This window comes from Poecilia reticulata, linkage group LG3, assembly GCF_000633615.1.
Source record: "Poecilia reticulata strain Guanapo linkage group LG3, Guppy_female_1.0+MT, whole genome shotgun sequence".
Taxonomy (NCBI): Eukaryota; Metazoa; Chordata; class Actinopteri; order Cyprinodontiformes; family Poeciliidae; genus Poecilia; species Poecilia reticulata.
The window spans coordinates 28,186,845-28,207,214 of NC_024333.1; the positions used below are offsets into that span (position 1 = coordinate 28,186,845).

Below are 20,370 nucleotides of genomic sequence, written 5' to 3' on the forward strand. Positions count from 1 at the left end.
TAAATTGGCATTTTACATAAGAAATGCTCTTAAGTGTTTTTTTTTTAAAGAAAAGAAAAATGTTTTTAACCTGTGTTGTTGAATGACTTATTTTGTGACATTTCTTGTTTTTTTTTAGTAAAGATTTTATAAGTCAGTAAAGCTACTGCACTGTAAAACATTTGAAGGTGGTTTAACTTGAAACTGAAACTTCACCTGCTGCCTTGAAAATGCAACTTAAGTCAACAAGAAAATTCTTTTGGTTTTAACTCAAAAATTAAAGTTCATGAAGTTGATTTAACAACAAGAGACAAGTTGTCTAAAAAATGTTGTTTAAGTTCATTAAACTTGAATTGTGAGTTTTAACTTAATGCTGCAATTTAAACCAAATAATTATTTTACAATATGTAAGAAAAAAAACTGCCCTCACCTGGTTAAAGAGCCACATTTCTCTGCTATTTTACTCACAATATCAAGTAAAAATAACTTATTTTACTTTAGAATAATTTAAATTATTGTTTCAAGTTGCATGAACACAATTTCTGATCTGATAATTAATTTTATTAAACATCACAATGAATTCAGCTCAGAAACATTTAGTGTGAACTGAACATTATCCTCAAGATTTAAAATAAACATTTTTCTTAATAAAACACAGGAGACAGATCAACGTAACGCACTTCCATCTCAGGACACAAAAACAGTCGCTAAGCATTCTGGGAAACAGTTCCCACTCCTGTCTTTTTCTTCTTTCAGTTTTTTAAGTGTCAACCTAAAAACTCCAGTTAATTAACTTTTGGAGGTTTGACTAAATTAATAACAAGTTAACACAAATAACGGCTGTAAGTTTATCTTTCACAAACTCACATTTAAGTTCAAAACCTAAAACTCGCTAAATTTATTTGACTTTAGAGAGCAGAAGACGGTAAAAGCTGCTCAAATGTTTTACACTGTCAAACTGTCTTACATCGATTATTGGAATATACTATTGATTAATAACAAATAATCCACTGATCAGCTCAAAGTGGGACGTCCACATGAATATCATCAAGGATCTTTGATACTTTATATAACTTAACAATAGATAACTTCTGGAATTGCTTATAAATGTAGATTTTTTTAACGTGACAGTTTAATCAAACTGTCATTAACATGACATAACACCTGTTATAAACATGAAGGAGTCTTCATGAATGTTTATGATTGTTGTCATTATTCTGTAAATAAAGACACTTTTAATACTAATTTGCATTAAAAGATGCATTAAAGGTCCATTAAATGTGACGTTATTTACTGAATGACACTCCATGACAACAGTGTCTTGATTTAAAGAAAATAATGTAACTGAAGAGCTATGTGAGTGAACAGCCTTTAGAAAAGGAGACGTTGTACAAATGATGCATGGCCTTTAAAATAATCCGTTTCAGACTCCAGTCTGAGTCACCAGGCGAAGCTCTGTATGCCTCTTCAGCGCTTATATAAGCATTAGGTTGTTTTGCAATGTAAATTAAAAGGGTAGAGATTAAATTAACTCGGCAAAAAACACAGTCACACAACTTTAAAAAAATAAAAGAAACAAGAGAAGTAAAAAGTTCACCTGAATATTTATGGATTCACAACCAGCTGCTTCAGGATATTAAAATCAATACATCACATTTTTCCCCCAGCTATTTTTCTACATTTATTACCAAATATTTCTGATTTAATTGTTTATCCTTTCTATTCATTTTTATTTTTCAGTAATGTTTCTTTCATTACTTTTCAAATGTATTTGCAGCACAACATTTTTTTTGTTTGTTTTCTTTGCATTATTCCTTCTTTCTGGTTACCAGGAGCAGGAATGTCAGTTTTTTCCTAATTTTCAACAATGTCATATTCAAGTTAATTCTGTTTTAACATTTATTTTTATTATCTTTCATATTCTTTTTGTCTCTCTTTACAACTTCTTAGCTCAGGTTACAATTTATTATCTCCCCTTTATCGTCTTTGCTGGTCTGTAAACCAGAATGTTAATGAATATGGAGGAGCATCTGTTGTTGTTTAAAATGTTAAGTTCCCCAAACCTGAAGCATCTATAGGAACTTGTTCTCTGCTCTCCTCCTCTCTTCCTGTCCTCCTACTCAGTCTTTGCCTCACTCCTCACATTTATCTCACACATTTGGTAATTTGGCCTCTTCTTCTCTCCTGTTCAGGATCCAATCAGTTCATTTTCGCACACTTCCTCTCTGCACTCCCCGCCCACGCACACACACACACACACACACACACACACACACACACACACACACACACACACACACACACCCACACACACACACACACACACACACACACACACACACACACACACACACACACACACACACCAACCTACTTGTAGGGAATGTGTTTGCTGCCGTTGACCAGGGCCAGAATCACGTTCCCGAGGGCGGACAGGGAAAGGCACAGAGGAGCTGAGCTTGGTGAAGAGTTTTCTCTGCTTTTCYCGCCGCCGCCTCCTCCCAGGGCTTTAGCATCACAGCTCCCCAGGTCCAGCAGGTGGAGGCGACTACGACCTCCTGACACTGAAATGTGTGAAAAGCAGGTCAGTGAAAGCAGAGGAAGAAACAAATGGGAAATAAACTGAATTCAAGGTGTCTGTAGGTTTCAGCAAGTAAAATTTAAGACTTTTTAAAAACCTTTTATTGCCACCTTGAATGAAATTTACAACTGAAAAATCTATAAATATAGAGAATGGTTGGGGGTACTTAATGCATTACGATCAAGCATAATGTGAGACTGGATTGTTAAGGAGAAGTTAAGGAGAACTAAACTCCCTCAGAAATGCTGGTCAGTTTCTCAAAATGCTCAACAGAAAACATCCTGACAAGCTGCTTGATGATTTAGTTTTTCAGCTGCATCCAAGGGTGTATATATATATATATATATATTAGTTTCTAGTTGCCTCAACCGCCTCAAACTTTTGCCTGACAGAAAATTCCTGCAAGAAAAAAAATCTACATTGATAACTAGGGTCAATTTGGATAATTACGACAAATTTTAATGTGTGTGTAAAATTTATTTTTTTGTAAAATGCGTCATTTACTGTGAATTAACGCTACGTTAATAAACTGAATTGAATTAAAGTGAGTAGTCCTGCCACTATAAAATGTAATACCTGTAATTAAAATATTTAAGGCCAACTTACATTTCCTTAATGAATTTAAGACATTTATGGCCTTAATTTTAGACACACAAGTTTAAGACTTTTTAAGGATGTGTGGACACCCTGGAATTGAAATCTTTTTATTCTAATAAGATAGTAACTACATATTAATAATAGAGACGCATTAGGTGACCAGTATTTTGACGTTATCCCTACAGCTGCAGCTCTTACTGAGATATAAGGGTGAATGTTCACAGTTAGCACAGGAGTGGCTCAGGGCTGTGTGCTCAGCCCACACACTTTCCAACCGTTTTTTTATCCGTACATGAATCAAACATGAAAAAAATGCGTTAAAAAAGAAGACCCTACACTAGGCATAGTGACAAAAATTGTTTTTGAAAACCAGAAAGTCTAAGGCAAAAATACTTAGATTTTATAGCACCAAAAATTAGAAACAGAATCACAGCTAATGACCATCAACAAAGACAAAAAGCCTCTCAGTCCCTTCATCGTTTCATAAAGTTAAGGAGAACTAAACTCCCTCAGAACTGTTGGTCAGTTTCTCAAAATGCTCAACAGAAAACATCCTGACAAGCTGCTTGATGGTTTAGTTTTCCAGCTGCATCCAAGACCCTGAAATAGCTCTTTCTGCAAAAGCAGCACAGAACATTGCCTTGTTTTCAGTTGCCACAGGGCAAATAACTGTAGAGCAGTTCCTGTTTGAAAAGAGCAAAAAGTATTTTCAAAGACGTTACTCACCGAAGACAAAACCTTTTCCAGCTCCTCCTTTCAGCAAGACGTTACAGATCAATGAGGGTACATAAAAACGGACTAAAACGGTTATTCCTTTATTCAGCTGCGGCTTTGTCTGTTTCAACTTTATTAGCCCACTTATACTAAATTACAATTTTAAGTCTAGCTTCTAGTTTTAACCAAACAAATTTAAATAAATGGTGTAATAAAGTAGCTAAAGATCTAATTTAAAACTGGTTCCAATTTGTACATAACGTATCAGAATACACCACAATTTATTTCTTTAGTTGATAACTAAAAGGTTCAAATGTCAGAGTTTTGTGGCTTACCAACCACTCAAAAATAAATGAAAAAGCACCAATTATGGCACTGGAGCCTTTAATTTGTCTCTTAATGTGTCTGAATTAAAAATAGAAGCTTAAATGAGTTTTATATGTTGACCGTTTGTGACAGGGTTATTTGAAAAATAGACTAGTGTTGGCTAAAACAAACATTTCATTTCAGCCTGTAGCCCAACATAGATCATTTTTAGGTGTTAAGATGCAGTTAGTCGGTGTGACGCAGCGTTGTTCACTGTCTGAAAAACTTTACACTTCTATCTTCAGTTTTTCTTTTTAGTGACCTAATCTTAAGCCACTTATTCATTGCTATCCATAACTATTTTTAATAACGATCCTCTGGTAAGCTAACTGTAGCGTCGCCGTTTTAGCTGACGTCACGGCACATAAACTGTTGTTTACATGCAGTACGTCGCGGATCACTAGGGGGCGCCTGCGGACCACAGTTTGAGAAAGACTGCTGTAAATAGATTCTAATCTAAATTTAGAGGCCCAGTACAGTAAAACTACAACAGATGTAGTATGTAAAATTAGCTTGACATTTAAATTGGTGAGGGCAAATATCACAATGCAGACTGTACACTTGTCTTGTGTAGATTAGATGAAATTGTAAATTACCCCTTTAAAGTGCAGGAATGAGAGTAAAGACTTGATTTCGGTAAGGACTCTCAGTTGACAAAAATAAAAGCTTCTGACAACTGTTGGTTTCTTGCCAATGAGAAAGAATGTCATGTCAAAAATTACGCTGAGTTTTTGCAGAAAAACTTTTTAGTTGGGGAGGTTATGTACTCCCAAAAGTCTTGCATCTGTTTTACATTTCATCCATTATTTAAAGCCGTCCAGACAGTCCAGCAAAGCATTCAGTGGGGCTTTATCTCTCCTGCTTACAGTCAAGTAGATTTAAGATTAGTGGAATGATATCTGATTTTTGTTTAGGATGAAACTGAAGTGGAGCTTTTAAAAAGAGAACAAAGAATGGATCCCTGCCCAATCCAACAGGACAATTTTGTGAGTTTGATGGTGAAGCTGCAGCTCTTAAGATAAGATTCAAACAACTCTAACAAACTTTTTATTGAAGCACAATGACAAATGGATGAAGATTAAACCAAAAGGAATGTTTTCTTCAATGTGCTTTGGTTCCAAGTTCCAAAATAGGAAACACTGGGTAAATATCAAAATGTGTTTGCAATAAAAGACATTTTAGCAAATGAAGTCCAGGGTCAGCTGAAAGCAAAATGAGAACAATGCAGGCTTTCACATTACAGTTATTCATCTCTAATCTCTGTGTCTCTTCCTATCATGCATGTTGACAATTATGCTAACACACACACGCGCGTATTTATTGCTGGGCACAATTAGACTTTTAATTGACTTCCTTAAGTTTACTTACTACTTTTAAAAATAAATTCTAAAGGAGCCTGCCAAAGTGTCCATATCAGACCTGAATCAGAGGCAATCAGTGGAGCTGATTTGAGTGTCAAAGCATAAACGGGTTAAGACAACAGATAGTTTGTGTCTGTGTTTGTTGTATGTGATGAAAATGTCCAGGTTGGCTAAAATGCTGTCAGTAACAAGTTGACTATCATTGACTTACTCCATTTTGTATTTCAACAACAGTGTATAAGTTAAATAACTAAAATGCTAAGGTTAGCCAAAATGATGTCAACAGCATGTAGGTTATCAGTAGCAAGTAGACAAACCTTGTCTTACCCCTTCAGTATGAAAACATTGTTGTAGAAACTAAAGTTAGCAACAACACTATAAGAACAATAATAAGGTTAGCTAAGATGATGTCAATAGTTTTTGGGGGATTAATAGCATGTTGACTAGGCTTCATTTTCTCCCTTTAGTATGCTAACATTGTAGAAGCTAATATTAGCAACAATGCTAATGCTAGCTAAGATGTAATTAATAGTTTTGGGGGGATTAATAGCATGTTGACTAGGCTTCATTTTCTCCCTTTAGTATGCTAATGTTGTGGAAGCTTAAATTAGCAACAATGCTAATGCTAGCTAATATGCAGTCAATAGTTCTTGGGGATTAATAGCATGTTCTCTAATACAGATTTACTCTATTTAGCAAACAATATTGTATGTGCTAAAAATGAGCAACAATGCTATGATTTGATAAAATGCAGTCAGTAGCATGCGGGGTGTTACTAGCATGTTAAGTATATTACTGGAGATCAACATGCTAGTCCCCACATGCTACCAGCAACATTTGATACATCTTTGCTTAATGCTAACACTGTGCTAACTGTAACCATTAGCACTACATTCCTAATCCGTCCCTTAAACTAGAAGTAATTTTCAGCAAACTCGAACAATTAAAAAAAATCTGTACTATGTTGCGTTACGACTGAGCTTTGGTCCCACATGGCAGCTGATCTTAGAAGAGTTATTATACTTAGAAATGGCTCTGAATAAAAAACACTGACAAGTACATTAATGCGCACACATTTTGTGCATGAGAAGCGTCAGACTCTGTCTCAGTCACATGCAGTGACTCAGTGTGATTGTGTTATCAGACTGTTATTCTCTAATCACTGAATAATTATTAATAGATCACACAGTGACATACTGGTGACAGATTTGCATTTATAACACACAGATCTGAATATCATATTTCAGACAAACTTTGTTTTCCTCAATAACATGAAAAACTAAATCTCCAGCAGGAAAACACATCTCAGTGGTAATAATGTTTTCCAAGCATAAGAGTACTCACTCCCTCCTTTGCCTGTCTTTTCCATGCGGTACTGGTAGATGTGCAACGTGAAGAGCATGTGGGAGTTCCTGTGTTCTTCTTCTGTGGTGTTGGGCCGCTGGCTGCTGTGGCGAGCTGCGATGGCCGCATCCAGGAACCAGGCCGCCTTCTCTGGGCTGGGAGCACGGAGCTCCGACTGGTTTTGGAGCTGGAAAACATCCAGATTTTAAAAATAATGTTGCATCAATGTTACAGACATGATAGGATGGGGGAGGTAAGAGGAAACCAAATTAAGCCAGAAGGATTTGAGTCACCAGTCAAAAAGTATTTATACGATGATTATGTTTACAATGAAGATTTGGCATGTAGGGCTCTGCTAGTAATGGTTCACCTGCAGGTATGTGACATACAAAGAAGCTGCAAGGAGTGTAAAATGTGTGTGTATGCTGCAGGATGTAATTACTGATGAGATTATACCAGATTAGTTAGGGATTATACAGATGTGTTTGCACCAGACCCTCTAATCCTATAAACAAGCAGACATTCTGCTGCTCACTTGTTGCTGTCACTTTGTGACAATCTGACTACTGCAGCATGTTTTTCCCGAAAAACGAAAAAAAAAAAAAAAACTATAATACTGTTGAACTTGGGTGAAAGTCGTCCTTTGTAGTCAGAATCAGCTGTTTAACATGTTTTATATATATGTGTAGCTTTATTTGGCAAAAATCAGACTTCTTTTGTCTAGTTAAAACAATTTGCATTGATTTTATTGCTCAGCATTTCCATCTACAATTTTACAAAAATACTGAATTGCAGTGAAGCAAAACTGATAACTTGACAATTTGGCTCAGATTTGCACACCACTCTGAGATTACATATTCATGGACAAACAGCAAAAGTAATGCTGCTGCTAATCTCTAATTTGGTGGTCTATTTAGTAATAATTTAGTGGTTGTTTGAGTTTTGTATGAAGCATGTTAAAAAGTCATAATCTGATGAGGCAGATTATGTTGTTTTATCATTACACTATTTGATTTGTGCTTTTTCGCTCTTTGAACAGGAATAATGCCTTTTAGTTAAGGTAAAATAGTAAAATAATATTTACATTTCAAGGTCCCCCCAGGAAACTTGCTAAGCCCGGTGGTTGGGGCGCTTGGCGATTATTCATCCACACTTTTTTTTTTAGTTAAAAAGTGTTAAACGTCGACAAGAAATTTCAAAATATCTCTTGATAATTATGTGTTATTGAAAGATTATCTGAACACCAACTATAAAGACTGAAAAAGTTCAAACATTAAAAAGAAATAAGCAATGCTAAGCCTGGTGGGGGCAGAAGTAAAGCCTGGTGGCCCGCCAGGCTTATAATAGACTGGGGAAAACCCTGCATTCCATTGATTAAAGTTTTTTATCAAGTGCTTTTTCTTTCTGTACTTTTGATTCTCATTATTTTCAAATGTCACAAGGGTGTGTTTCTGTCCCAATTCCCAAAGACAGAATCGACTTTTAAAAGTTAAAAATAAGTTCTGAAGCAAATTGAAAACATTTAAATAATCAATCAGATGTACCTGCATGCCACAGATTGGATCCTCACACAGATAAACTCCAGGCGACTGGCCGTCCTGCAGACTTCCTGTAGCCACTTCAGACAGCAGATCCTTCAGGTTTTCCTCCTTTCCCCAAACCTGAACATAAATCAATCAGAAATTTTTTTCATGCAATTTGAAACAAGAATTTAAATTATTCTAAAGTAAAATAAGTTATTTTAACTTGATATTGTGAGTAAAATAGCAGAGAAATGTGGCTCTTTAACCAGGTGAGGTCAGTTTTTATTTACATATTGTGAAATAATTATTTGGTTTAAATTGCAGCATTAAGTTAAAACTCACAATTCAAGATTAATGAACTTAAACGACTTGTTTTAGACAACTTGTCTCTTGTTGTTAAATCAACTTTATGAACTTTAATTTGAGTAAAAACCAAAACAATTTTCTTGTTGACTTAAGTTGCATTTTCAAGGCAGCAGGTGGAGTTTCGTTTTCAATTTAAACCACCTTCAAATGTTTTACAGTGCAGTAGCTTTACTGACTTTTATTAACTTTACTAAAAAGACAAGAATGTTGCAGAATAAGTCACTCAACGACACAGGCTAAAAACATTTTTCTTTTTTTAAACTTAGGAGCATTTCTTAAATAAAAGCTTAAAAAAATACTAAATTAACAACCGTCAGTGATCGCTGCAGCTGCTTCCTTTTCTATTTAATAAAAAAAACATCAGTAATGTTTCTAATAACAACTGAGGTGTTTTTCTCAGTCACCTCCACAGCAGAGACTCGAACAGAGAAGCGCGCTCCTGTCTTCTCCTTCCTCTCATTGATGAGTTTAAACAGCCAGGAGATGGCACAGGGGATTATTCCCAGGGTCTGAAGAGAGTCATCACGACCAATCATTGTGTACGATTTTCCTGGATGACACACACACAGACAAAAAGCAGAGCAAGGGGTGAGAAGAAAAAGATAATAAAACCTCTATTCTCTGGAGGAAGATGAGTAAGAAAAAGGTGTGAGAGTGAAATGATCGTCTGTGAGTGGATCTGTGTCTCCTCCAGTCACAGGGCGATGATTATCCTCCTCCTACACCTGCTGCGGCTGTCAGAATCAGGAGATCAAACACCCGCCTAAACAAAGCCATATGTCACAGCTAACATGTGGAAAACAGAGGACATGAAAGCCTGACTCCTGTGATGCAGCGTAAAGAAATGTTTCCCATTTGTTCTGAATGAGGATGGAGGGGAGGCTGTCAGCGACGTTGTGATTTTACATTGTTCTCCCTCAGCGTTTCCTCAAGCATCTGCTCTAAAAACACTGAGCTGCTTCATGAAACGGTGCAAACGCGTTGTAAAAGAGACAATGTGCATTTATTTACACATTCTGACACTTTGCGTTAATAAAACCAAAAAGCTGCTCCATGAGTGTAAAAGTTGACCTATTAGGTTTCCTTGAATGGGTTAGGGTCTATGACGTGTCAAACTCGAGGCCTGTGGGCCAAATCCGGACCACTACAGCTTTTTATGTGGTCCTCGAGATTCCAGACTAAACACCAAGTGTGCTTAAGTATTATGTTATCAATATATATTATATAATTATATTATGTTATGTTATCAGTTTTTATCTTTTTACTGGCAAATTATATCAATCAGTCTCTCCAGTTTCTTGAGAATTATTGTGGAAATTCACACAAAATCAACAAATCCCAGCACTTTTCTGAGCTGATACATAATTGGGAGTTTATTGCAGATTTTCTCAAAAATGGTCAGAAACATTCTTTCTTGTACTAAACAGCTGCCTCAGCTTTAATTGATGTCAGATTACAGTCCAGGACCTACACAGAAAGTAATAAAAAGTCACGTTTACCGTCGCAAATATTTCCAAATTAGTAACACAAAAACTTTGATTTTTATTTAAAAGATCACAAAAAACGATCACAAAATCCTGGAAGGACTGAATCAATACTATTTAATTTTAAGAATTTATTGATATTTTAACAGTTTGTGAACAGGTTTTATCAATATATCCTGGCACAACTGGCCCTTTAAGAGCAGCCATGATCTGGATTTGGCCCAAAACGAAAATGAGGTTGACATCCCTGGTCTATTGGCAACACAAAACATGTGAATTAGTTTTTTTTTTTTTTTTTTTTTGCGCAAAATCATTCTTTGATTATAAGATTTTATTCTGGTCAGTTCGGCCTATTTCAAGCTTTTCAGATTGAACTGTTTTAGAGACTCCTGTCACTTTAAATCCAAATAAGCTGCTGCTGGCCCCAACTCAACCATTACGTGAAAATGGCTGAAAACAGATGAGACCATAACATCTCTGATTCTGAATCAGGTTCATTCGCAGAAGAAGTGGAGCCTCCTACACAACCAACAAGAATGCAGCAAATGGTTTCTGAATGATGAGTCAATGACAAAACACTTGACATTTCCAGTATCCATTGCACAGAGCATACAGCTGACCAAGCGTGCTGGAGTTCCGTTTGGGTTGCGCTAGGCAACTCCAGGCTCGGTTGGGGTTGCTGGGTAACGGAGCAGTTACATTGAAGAGGATTTTGAAATGTCTTGTTTTCCAGACACTAAAAAACATTAAGTTATTTCCAGAAACAGCCGAGTGTTTTAAAAGCAGTTGAGACCTGAAAGGTGGTACAAAAAATACGCAAAAAGTGAATTTAGTATAACCGGTCCTCTTTAAAGTTCAACACCAGACCATTAACTTTGACTAATCTGATTTCCCAGTTGATTCGATGGATTTCCTTCATCCCACTTTGTCTATTTAACAGCCGTCACGTCTCTGTGTGTCTCTCTTCCTTTCAGGCCTGACTTTATGTGACAGAATGTGAGTGTTGGTATATCACAGCCATTTCCTTTGTTCTCGCTGCTGCAGGCTGTCAAGTCCTGGTTCTGTGGCTGACTGCTTCAGCCAGCTGCACAGGAACGTTACGCTGCAGGCTGTAAAACAGTGAGTGAACTGAGTTTATTTTTTTTATAGTGGTGCGGATGCCTCGTAATTGGTCACATCGAACCAAAATAACAGATTCTGTCACTGTCTGAACAAGGTTAAAATAAACAGGGTTTGAGTGTCAAGGCATGGAGTATTCAGTACAATAATGCAAAACCTTCAACCAGCTACCGCAAAATAGTTTTAGATCAAAGCCTATTCATGTCCTAGTTAAAGTTCAGACCTTTGGCAGGTCTTAAGTTTCCATTTAAACTGACTATGCCAATAAAAAATGGAAAAGTTGTGATTGACCTGAAAGACAAAAAGTAGCTGCTTGCTACACTTTAGCTTTATACGTTACAAATCTAGAACAAACTAAGGCTGTGTTCACACTGCAGCCTGAAGTGACCCAATTCAGTTTTGGGAAAATCAAATTGTTTTGCTGTTCACACTTCCAAGTAAATGCGCCCTGTATGTGATCTCTAGAGTGAACGGCAAACGGCCTGAAAGTGTCCCGCATGCGCAGTAGAGGGCGCAATAACAGCGTTATAGCCAAACGCCATAAAAGAAGAAGTTCTCAGTGTTTGTGGAAGTAAACATGCTAACGGTGGAGCTTAGCTTACAATGTTGAAGCTGTCTGACCGGAACCAGCACATTAACAACTTAATCCTCATTATATTCCGCCATGGTTCCTGTGAGTATCAGGACATAGAATAGGGACGTTTGTCGAGTATCAGTGGCATTCATGTAGATCAGGGGTGTCCAAAGTCATCCTGCATGTTTTAGTTCTCTCCCTGATTTTACACACCTGCATCAAATGATGGCTCATTAGAGGCCTAAGCAGAAAACTGACTTGCTGAGGAGATTGTTGCTACCACCTGGGAGAGAACTAAAACATGCAGGATGCCGGCCCTCGAGGACCGACTTTGGACACCGCTGATGTAGATGAATGCGACCTGGGCGTTAGGTCACATTTACATAACGGATATCCAAGTGAACTGGGTCGCATTCGAAAAGAATCCGACCTGTGTTGTTCAGACTGTCATGAAAAGATCAGATACAGGTCGCATTATGGCAAACAAAATCAGATTTGAGTCACTTCAGTCTGCAATGTGAACGTAGTCTTAAACAGTACCATCTACTTAGCAACCCAGAACAATTGGAACCAACATTTAGTTTTATAATGAAGCGTGGAGAACCAACCAACATTTAGCTTTATACTTTTAATATCGGAGCCACACCTAGAAACTCCCGTTGGTTTGTTACTTAGCAACCCAGAAGAAGAATCAAACATGGAGAACCAACATTTAGCTTTATAAAACAACTGGAATCAACATTTAGTTTATACATCTCTAACATTTTGTCTTTCGTTGGTTTTGTTTGTATTTCCTTCAAATTCATGTAAAACACTTTGAACTGCTTTGTTGCTAAAAATGTGCTACATAAATAAAATTATCCGCCTTACTTACATTTTCAGTTAATTATTTTAAGAGTTTTGTACAATGTCTATTACATAAAATTTCACTAAAATAAATCTTACATTTGTGACTGCACTGTGACAAAGTGTGGAAAAGCTTAATCACTCTTAGGCTTTTTGGTAACAATGCTGACAAAAGCTATAATATTTGGCTTGTATCAAAATTATACAAATGTAGCGGTTTTTAATTTCGGTATATTTGGCTTTTTTCAATGCGAACCTGCTTGTTGTGCTGAGATTTGGCCCCTCGTAAACCCACAGCCCAGGGCTTCCAGGCTGAAGATAAACACTCTTCGTGCTACTTTCCCCGTTTTAATTAGCAAAAAGGTAATGTCATTATAACGCGACGGCCCCATTAAGATTCATGGCCTGGGGTGAGCTGCTGCCGCCGCTGCCGCTGCTGCTGCCGCCGCTGTTGCTGCTGCTGCTGCTGCTCTTTAAGCTGAAACCGTTCCTGGTCACGGCACCGACAGAACGCAGGAATCCATTCAGAAATCCATTAACAAAAGTTTGTTTCTCCAAGCTTATAAAAGCGCCTGCAGTGTCATTTACACGGCCATGCTCAAGCAATTAGAGGGAACATTAGTTCCAGATGTAGTCGTTCATTACAGGCAGAGTAGCTTTTACCATTAATTCTGTCTTTATTTTTCTGTTTCAAAGTTTGATGGAAGTTGTGGAATAAAAACACCTGTCTAGACGAGCACGGTGGTGACTTGTTTTGTTTTAGGAGGCTCTAATTATTGTGTGCACATCTGTCTCACCCACTCATTCATCTTATATGCTCACCCACATTTAGCTTAAGGTTGCTATAGCTCATCTCTGCCTGTGTGTGTGCAGCTAAGTGTGGATAAATGCACAAAGAGAGTTTTGAGTCACCAGTTCACCCAACCTGCATGTCTGTAGACAAAGATTTTAATTTTATTTTTAAATGCCATTTTAATTCAAAGACTTTTGAGGTGCTAATTAGCATTTACAACTTAAAATTAAACATTAAGGTAAAGCTATTTTTCCAGTTGCATTGAGTGAAGTCAATGTTGGGAATGTTGATAAAGTAGAAAAACAGTTAATTTCTGATTAGAAATTCTGTGTTTAATTGCTAGAATGTATATTTAAAATCAGTTTACTCAACCAATGCACACTCTCCAAAAAAATCCACTTTGATCTCATCAGTTTACAGAATATCTCTACAAATGTCTTGGGGATTATAAACAAAGGCAAATATTAGACAGTAAATTCTGTTTTTCTGATCAGCAGTAACTTTTTTCTTTGCCCATTTTTGATTGAATCATGAACTATATAGCTTCATTTCAAGTCTATCCATCCATTTTCTTTACACCCTTGTCCCTCAGTGGGGTCGGGAGGGTTGCTGGTGCCTATCTCCAGCTAACGTTCCGGGCGACAGGGTTCACCCTGGACAGGTCGCCAGTCTGTCGCAGGGCAACACAGAGACAAGACGACCGTGCACACACACATTAACACCTAGGGAGAATTTAGACGGACCTATTAACCTGACAGTCATGTTTTTGGACCTTGGGAGAACGGCGGAGTACCCGGAGAAAACCCACGCATGCACAGGGAGAACATGCAAACTCCATGCAGAAAGACCGGGCCGGGAATCGAACCCAGAACCTTCTTGCTGCAAGGCAACAGCTCTACCAAGTGCACCACTGTGCAGCCCATTTTCAAATGTACGCAACACTTCATCGATATTCCACTAATGTTGTTAAATTAGAAACTTGGTTAAAATCGCAAATGAATAAATTTCTTCATGTTAAAAAAACATGACGTGTCATCATCCTACCACTTCCTGTGGTTTGTTTTTTAGTAAAACAGTCAGTTGTTGGTCACGACTCGTGTGATGCATTGGGCTTTTCATTATTTCCAGAGCTGTACATGTCAAACAAAGAAATAAAAATGATCTAGTTGTTTTTGTTTTGCAAACTACACTAATTTTGACACAGCCAAAAAAACCCTCATGTGTTTCTCATCTGAATTTCTTCAGACTTAGACATGAGCTCGATCGCCTCTCAGCTCCTGCAGGATGTTCAGGAGTTGTACGTTTAACTGGTTTCGTAAGTAGTGCCTGAGTAAAGTGATAGTCTTAGCTAGAGGTATTTTTCCCTCTACCTCTGCAGACGAGTTGAAGTGTATGGTCAACAAATGTCGACATTTGTGACGTGTCACGGCGAACATATGAACGAGTCGACAGTGCAGAAACTTAGGGGAAAAAAAGATAGAAACCACCGATTTCAGAGAAAATGGTTATTTTCAGTTTTTTTTTTATAAAGAAATCTCTCCCTGCATTAAATAGAAGTTTCAGAGGTTACAAAATTTGTAAACTTTGATTTGAATTCAGCTTGTTTGCAGAGTAACTCTGTAAACAAGTTTCAGGGAATGTGGGGGAAACTCAAAGCTGATTAACAAACCGGGGTTTATTGGATGTTCACACACTTGTTTTGGTTTTTCCCAATAAGTTACAGATCAGAAGTAAACGCACGGCAATAAGAAATGTATGTGTCTGTGGAGAATCACTTTGGGTTCAATGAACTTGAGGCGGATCTCTGAAATACAGCTCTGGAAAAAATTAAGAGACCGCTTAAAAACATAAGATTCTCTGATTTTACTCTTTATAGGTTTATGTTTGAGTAAAATGAACATTGGTCTTTTGTTCTATGAACCACTGACAACATGTCTCTGAAACTCAAAGCAAAAATTTTGTATTTATTTTCAGAAAATGATAAGTGGTTCAAATAAGAACATAATAGACGCAGGGCTTTCAGACCTCAAATAAGGCAAAGAAAACAGATTCATGTTAATTTAGAAACAACAATACTAATGTTTTAACTTTAGTTTAGAAATCAAGATTTGGTGGAATAACCAGGAGGTTTTCAGTCGGGTTCAGTGCAGTGGACTCTGATTTTTCCCAGAGCTGTACAAAAAAATAAAAAGGATCCAGTTAATTTAATCCAAATTGTGATTTTGAGTACGAGTTGGGAGTCTCCCTCTGGGCCTCGGATACATGTTGCTCGCTGAACCGCCACATTTTCATTCTCAGCCATTATCTTCAGTTCCATATTTTAAAGAGACTTGGTGGAAACTCCAGCTGGATGTAGTCAGATCACAGAACATGACCAATAATGCGGCTCGGGGACCAACACAACTGGGTCTGACCCGAAGTTAAACAACATGTGTCTGAGCTGCCTGGCCTTTGTTAACGCTGCACATGTTTGGGTTCAGATTGCGTTGCAGTGCGCAGTGAAGGGTCCTGACCCTTTCTAAGACGGCTTCTCTAAAAGAATCAGCTTCAGGAGGATTAGGGAGCAAAAGAGGAAGACAGGAAAACAGACTGAGGAAGCTTTCAGCCGGAGCAGACACTAATCCTCTTCTGTCTCTGATAGACGAGGGAGAGCCGCCAAGTGAAGGACTGACAGTCAGGCACACATGCGAGGGATGGCTCATAAACCACATATGCTCTGTAGCCAGGGAAGCTGTGTTCAAAAGGCTGTTACCCAGTTTGGAGTGTCCGAAGCAGAAGATGCAGCCGTCGGCTCCGTTCACCACCGACTGGATGACCTCAGCCACCGTTCCTGCACACACCTCCGCCTGGCAACAGGCGACGACGGAGAGATGATGAGGAAAAACACAAAGCAAAGATTATACACTGAGATGGCCACGTTCAAATTATGAGTCTGTTCACCTTTACGCCAAACTCATCACTCATTTTCTAATCAATGTACTCGTTTTGGCTTTTTTTTTTTTTTAGCAACTTGGGAAGCCATGTTTGTTTCTGTGGAAAATATTCAAGACTTGAACATTTTCATGTTTTCACCTTTGAGGTGAAAGGAGGAGGATTTATGGTTTCAAATTACAAATACACATTTGTAAATAATATATAATGGTCAACAGTGTTCAAGTTTCTATGCACCACAAATTTGGAACAAACAAAGCCGAAACACTTAAATCTAGACTGAAACTAGATTTAAAGTTTTAAACTAGATTTAAAACATTATAAATAAAACAATCACGTTCTGATGTGTAACAACGGCATTTGATAATTGTTGACCGTCTGTTCTACAACCTTGCATTTTTATGATGTAAAACACTTTGAACTGCCTTGTTGCTGAAATGTGCTCTGCACATAAACTTGATTGATTTGTTGTGCCCTGTAATCCAACGCTTGTCTCTCAAGCTTGTAGTTTAACTCATAACGAAGAAAAGCTAAAAGAGTGAAAGTGTAAGGAGAAGGTTTATGTAAATGAAATGTTGAATTCCAAATAAAGACACAAGTCTGGCTCCCAGTGGTGATTTAAAGAATAATCACATTCCAAACAATTTGACATTTTTAGGAAGAAAACTGACATTTACTGTGTTGCGGTTTATTTTTTCACACCAATATTCTCACCTGTGATGCATCGGGAGGAAATGCAGCATCGAAGGTGAACATCTTTGGTGGAGCGTGATTGACTCCTGCTCTTTTCTGGGAGGCAGCATTCGGCGTCTGGTTGGTCGACGGGTCCATGATGGTGATCTGTTTCTTTCTGGGATCCACTTTCAAGAAGGAACTGGACTCTGCAGCGTCAGACTGAGACATTGGGCAAACTCTGACCATCACCTTCACCTGAGAACAAAAAGGTCAGAGCTATTAACACGGTTGGCTAAAGGTAAATTCAAGAGCATTACCATGACTTAAAATCATTATATTTAAATTGTTTTATTGGTGCCAAATGATTAAAAAAACATTGTGTAATTTTATTAATATGTATCACGGCTCAATAATGTAATATCGAGTTTCTATAAACTTTTTATTTTTCTTTATCATTAACATTTAGAAATATTTATTAAGCTACAACTTCTTTTAAAAAAATTATTCTACAAATGGTTTTAAAAGTGATTGCAAATTACAGATGGTGGACCTTGTGAAATCGTTAGCCAAGAAGTTACTTTGTGTGTTTATTTTTATCTCCTTCACCGTTTAATGACAAAAAGAAAGAAATTGTTCAATGAGGCCTTTATACACGGTAAGTCTGGTTTTAAGAGGACTTACTTACTTTCTTTGTGGGTGTAAATCTGTTCAGTCTGTAAAAATGGCCCACACACCTGCGGTGTCGGATGAGAYGATGTGAGGCTACAAAACTGGATTAGCAAGAAAGCTAATATCAAGACAGTATGAAGTTGCTTTTGCTAATTATAGGTGGTTAATTATATCAAAGTGCTGCTCATTTAAAACCCTGTTCATGAAGAGCAGTCAGCCAAACGGGATGTTTCTGGGGTTTATAAGCAAGTCATTTCTCCAGTTAGCTGAAATGTTACAGTGATGCCTAAAGCTAATGTTAAATAGCTAAACTGGGAAGAATTAGCCGTTGACGTAAATCACTGTATTTTGGATGTGATATCCACCACTGTTTTTGTCCTAGCTTTTAAGTTAACGAGACATTTCTCACGTTATGTCCTGATGTCTATTTACTTTAATCAATGCTCTGAATGCAGGTTCGTTTTATGCTGCTGATTTCCACATGTGAGCAAACACTAATGTGACGAATCCCGATGGAAAACATCCGGCCGCCATTTTAAGCTGCGTTTCCTTTTCCAAGAACCAGAATAGTTTTCTGGGGCCATTTTCGTTTTCACTGGAAGAACCGACCCAAAACAAAACACCAGGTTCGACATTTACCCCAGAAAACGGCTTCAGTTGGACTTTTTAAAACTACAGGCAGCGTTTGGAAGTAGGACGGTTCAAAACATTTCTTGCTGGTCGAACATTCACAACCCTTTCTTTTGGTAATCTCCCAGTCTATGTTCCTCTGTAGTTCATATTTTATGTTTATTTAAATTTAACAGGAGTTTGGCATTTTACAGAACTCCTGTTACTTTAACTAGATGTTGAACCTAGGTTAATTGGATTTTTTATTATTATTTCAAACAAGGTTTTAAAAACAAGAAAAGCGATCAGTAGGACAGAGAAAATATATACATGCATAAAATTATCACATACTTGTAATTAAAACCATGTTATAATATCCATGTGCTTGTTCAATATACTGTGCTAAAGAGCCAACAAATAAATTGTATTAAATAGACAAAAATGGTTACAAACAAACTCATAACAGGACAAGAAAATCTATGGAAAATAATAGTGACAATTTTAAATAACAGCTGAACATACAGCATCAGAATAATTATCAACTCCTTGCCCATGTATACCTATAAATTCGTCTTAATCTGTGTTTTATAACAATAAATAAAATGTAAAAAGAAAAAAGAAAACTGATGGTAAGCTAATAACAAGCTGGCAAAAGTCTGAGATAGAAGAAAATCAGGCTTATTACATAAAAATAAACATCCAGCAGTGAGTTGAGAAAAAGTTTTTTGTGGTTTTAAAGATGCCTTTTAAAACAACTTTGTATTTTCAATTTATAAGAGGTTCTTTTTAACATTTAAGCACTGAAACGTTATTCTTATCATGTCTGTGAAGGATTTTTGTTGGAAAAAAATCTATTCTCACCTTGGCTTTGAGAAATGACTCACAAAGAATCACAAAATTCAGCTTTTAGCGCTACATGGGTATCGACACGCTTGTGTTCCTGCTTTCATCCCCTTATTCACCCTGAGCGCCTCCACTTCCCTGATCTCTTCTCCTCCTTCACCTGTCACTCTCTAGTTATCTCTTCCTCTCCTTAATCCCTTCCTATTTTTTTTCTATTCATCTCCATTCACTTCCGCACATCAAAAGGCCTGATTTGCAGGAATCCAGTTTTAGCTTCCTCTCTTCCTCTCCTCCTTTCCTTCATCTCCAGTCTGAAACTGTTAGCAGTCACATTTTAGCTTGGCGGTTGTTTTCTTTGATATCAGCAGGAGCAAAAAGCTGCGTCAGCTAAAGGAAGGGAGTAAAACATCCCAAGATGTAAACAACAAGTTTTCATCTTGGTTCACAATGGCTTAAAGTTTGAAAAGTGTTCGAGTTCAGCCTTGATCTTTTCCTTCACCTCTTTTCTCTTTCGTATTGAATCTGCTGCTTTTATTTTGACAGTATTATAATCTGCTACTACGACTGAGATTATTTAATCTGATGGGTAATGTCATATAAAACCAAGCAAACTAAACTGTACAATCTCATAAAGGATTGTAATCAAACCTTTATGGTATAATAATAGCAAAATAATGCAAGAACACATTGTCAAAAATAAATAGACTTGAATTTCTAATGAACATTTAAACTGGACCTGTAAGACATTTTAAATATCCTAAATAAATAATCAAAACTAAAATTAAAAATAAAGTCTATAAACAAAACTGACCGGTCAAAAAAAGGGCTAGTTGAGACCAAAGCACCAGTTTTATCTTCCAGTTTTTGGTAGAAAGAGAAAAACAATAAATCATGCATATGGGGATGGATGGATGGATGGATGGATGGATGGATGGATGGATGGATGGATGGATGGATGGATGGATGGATGGATGGATGGATGGATGGATGGATGGA

At 37.2% G+C, this 20,370-nt stretch overlaps 1 protein-coding gene across 4 annotated transcripts in view; it reads right to left on the reverse strand.

The window, feature by feature from the left end:
• kif26ba (kinesin family member 26Ba) overlaps positions 1 to 20,370 on the reverse strand; it is a 102,240-nt gene that overhangs the window by 25,095 nt on the left and 56,775 nt on the right. For all 4 annotated transcript variants that reach the window (XM_008405769.2, XM_008405767.2, XM_008405766.2 and 1 more), the window contains 6 exons: positions 17,293 to 17,508; positions 16,400 to 16,493; positions 9,236 to 9,381; positions 8,487 to 8,603; positions 6,943 to 7,129; positions 2,354 to 2,543 (listed from right to left, as the gene is read on the reverse strand). In XM_008405769.2, coding sequence (XP_008403991.1) covers positions 2,354 to 2,543; positions 6,943 to 7,129; positions 8,487 to 8,603; positions 9,236 to 9,381; positions 16,400 to 16,493; positions 17,293 to 17,508 — 950 coding nt within the window. The remainder of the gene's footprint in view (positions 1 to 2,353; positions 2,544 to 6,942; positions 7,130 to 8,486; positions 8,604 to 9,235; positions 9,382 to 16,399; positions 16,494 to 17,292; positions 17,509 to 20,370) is intronic.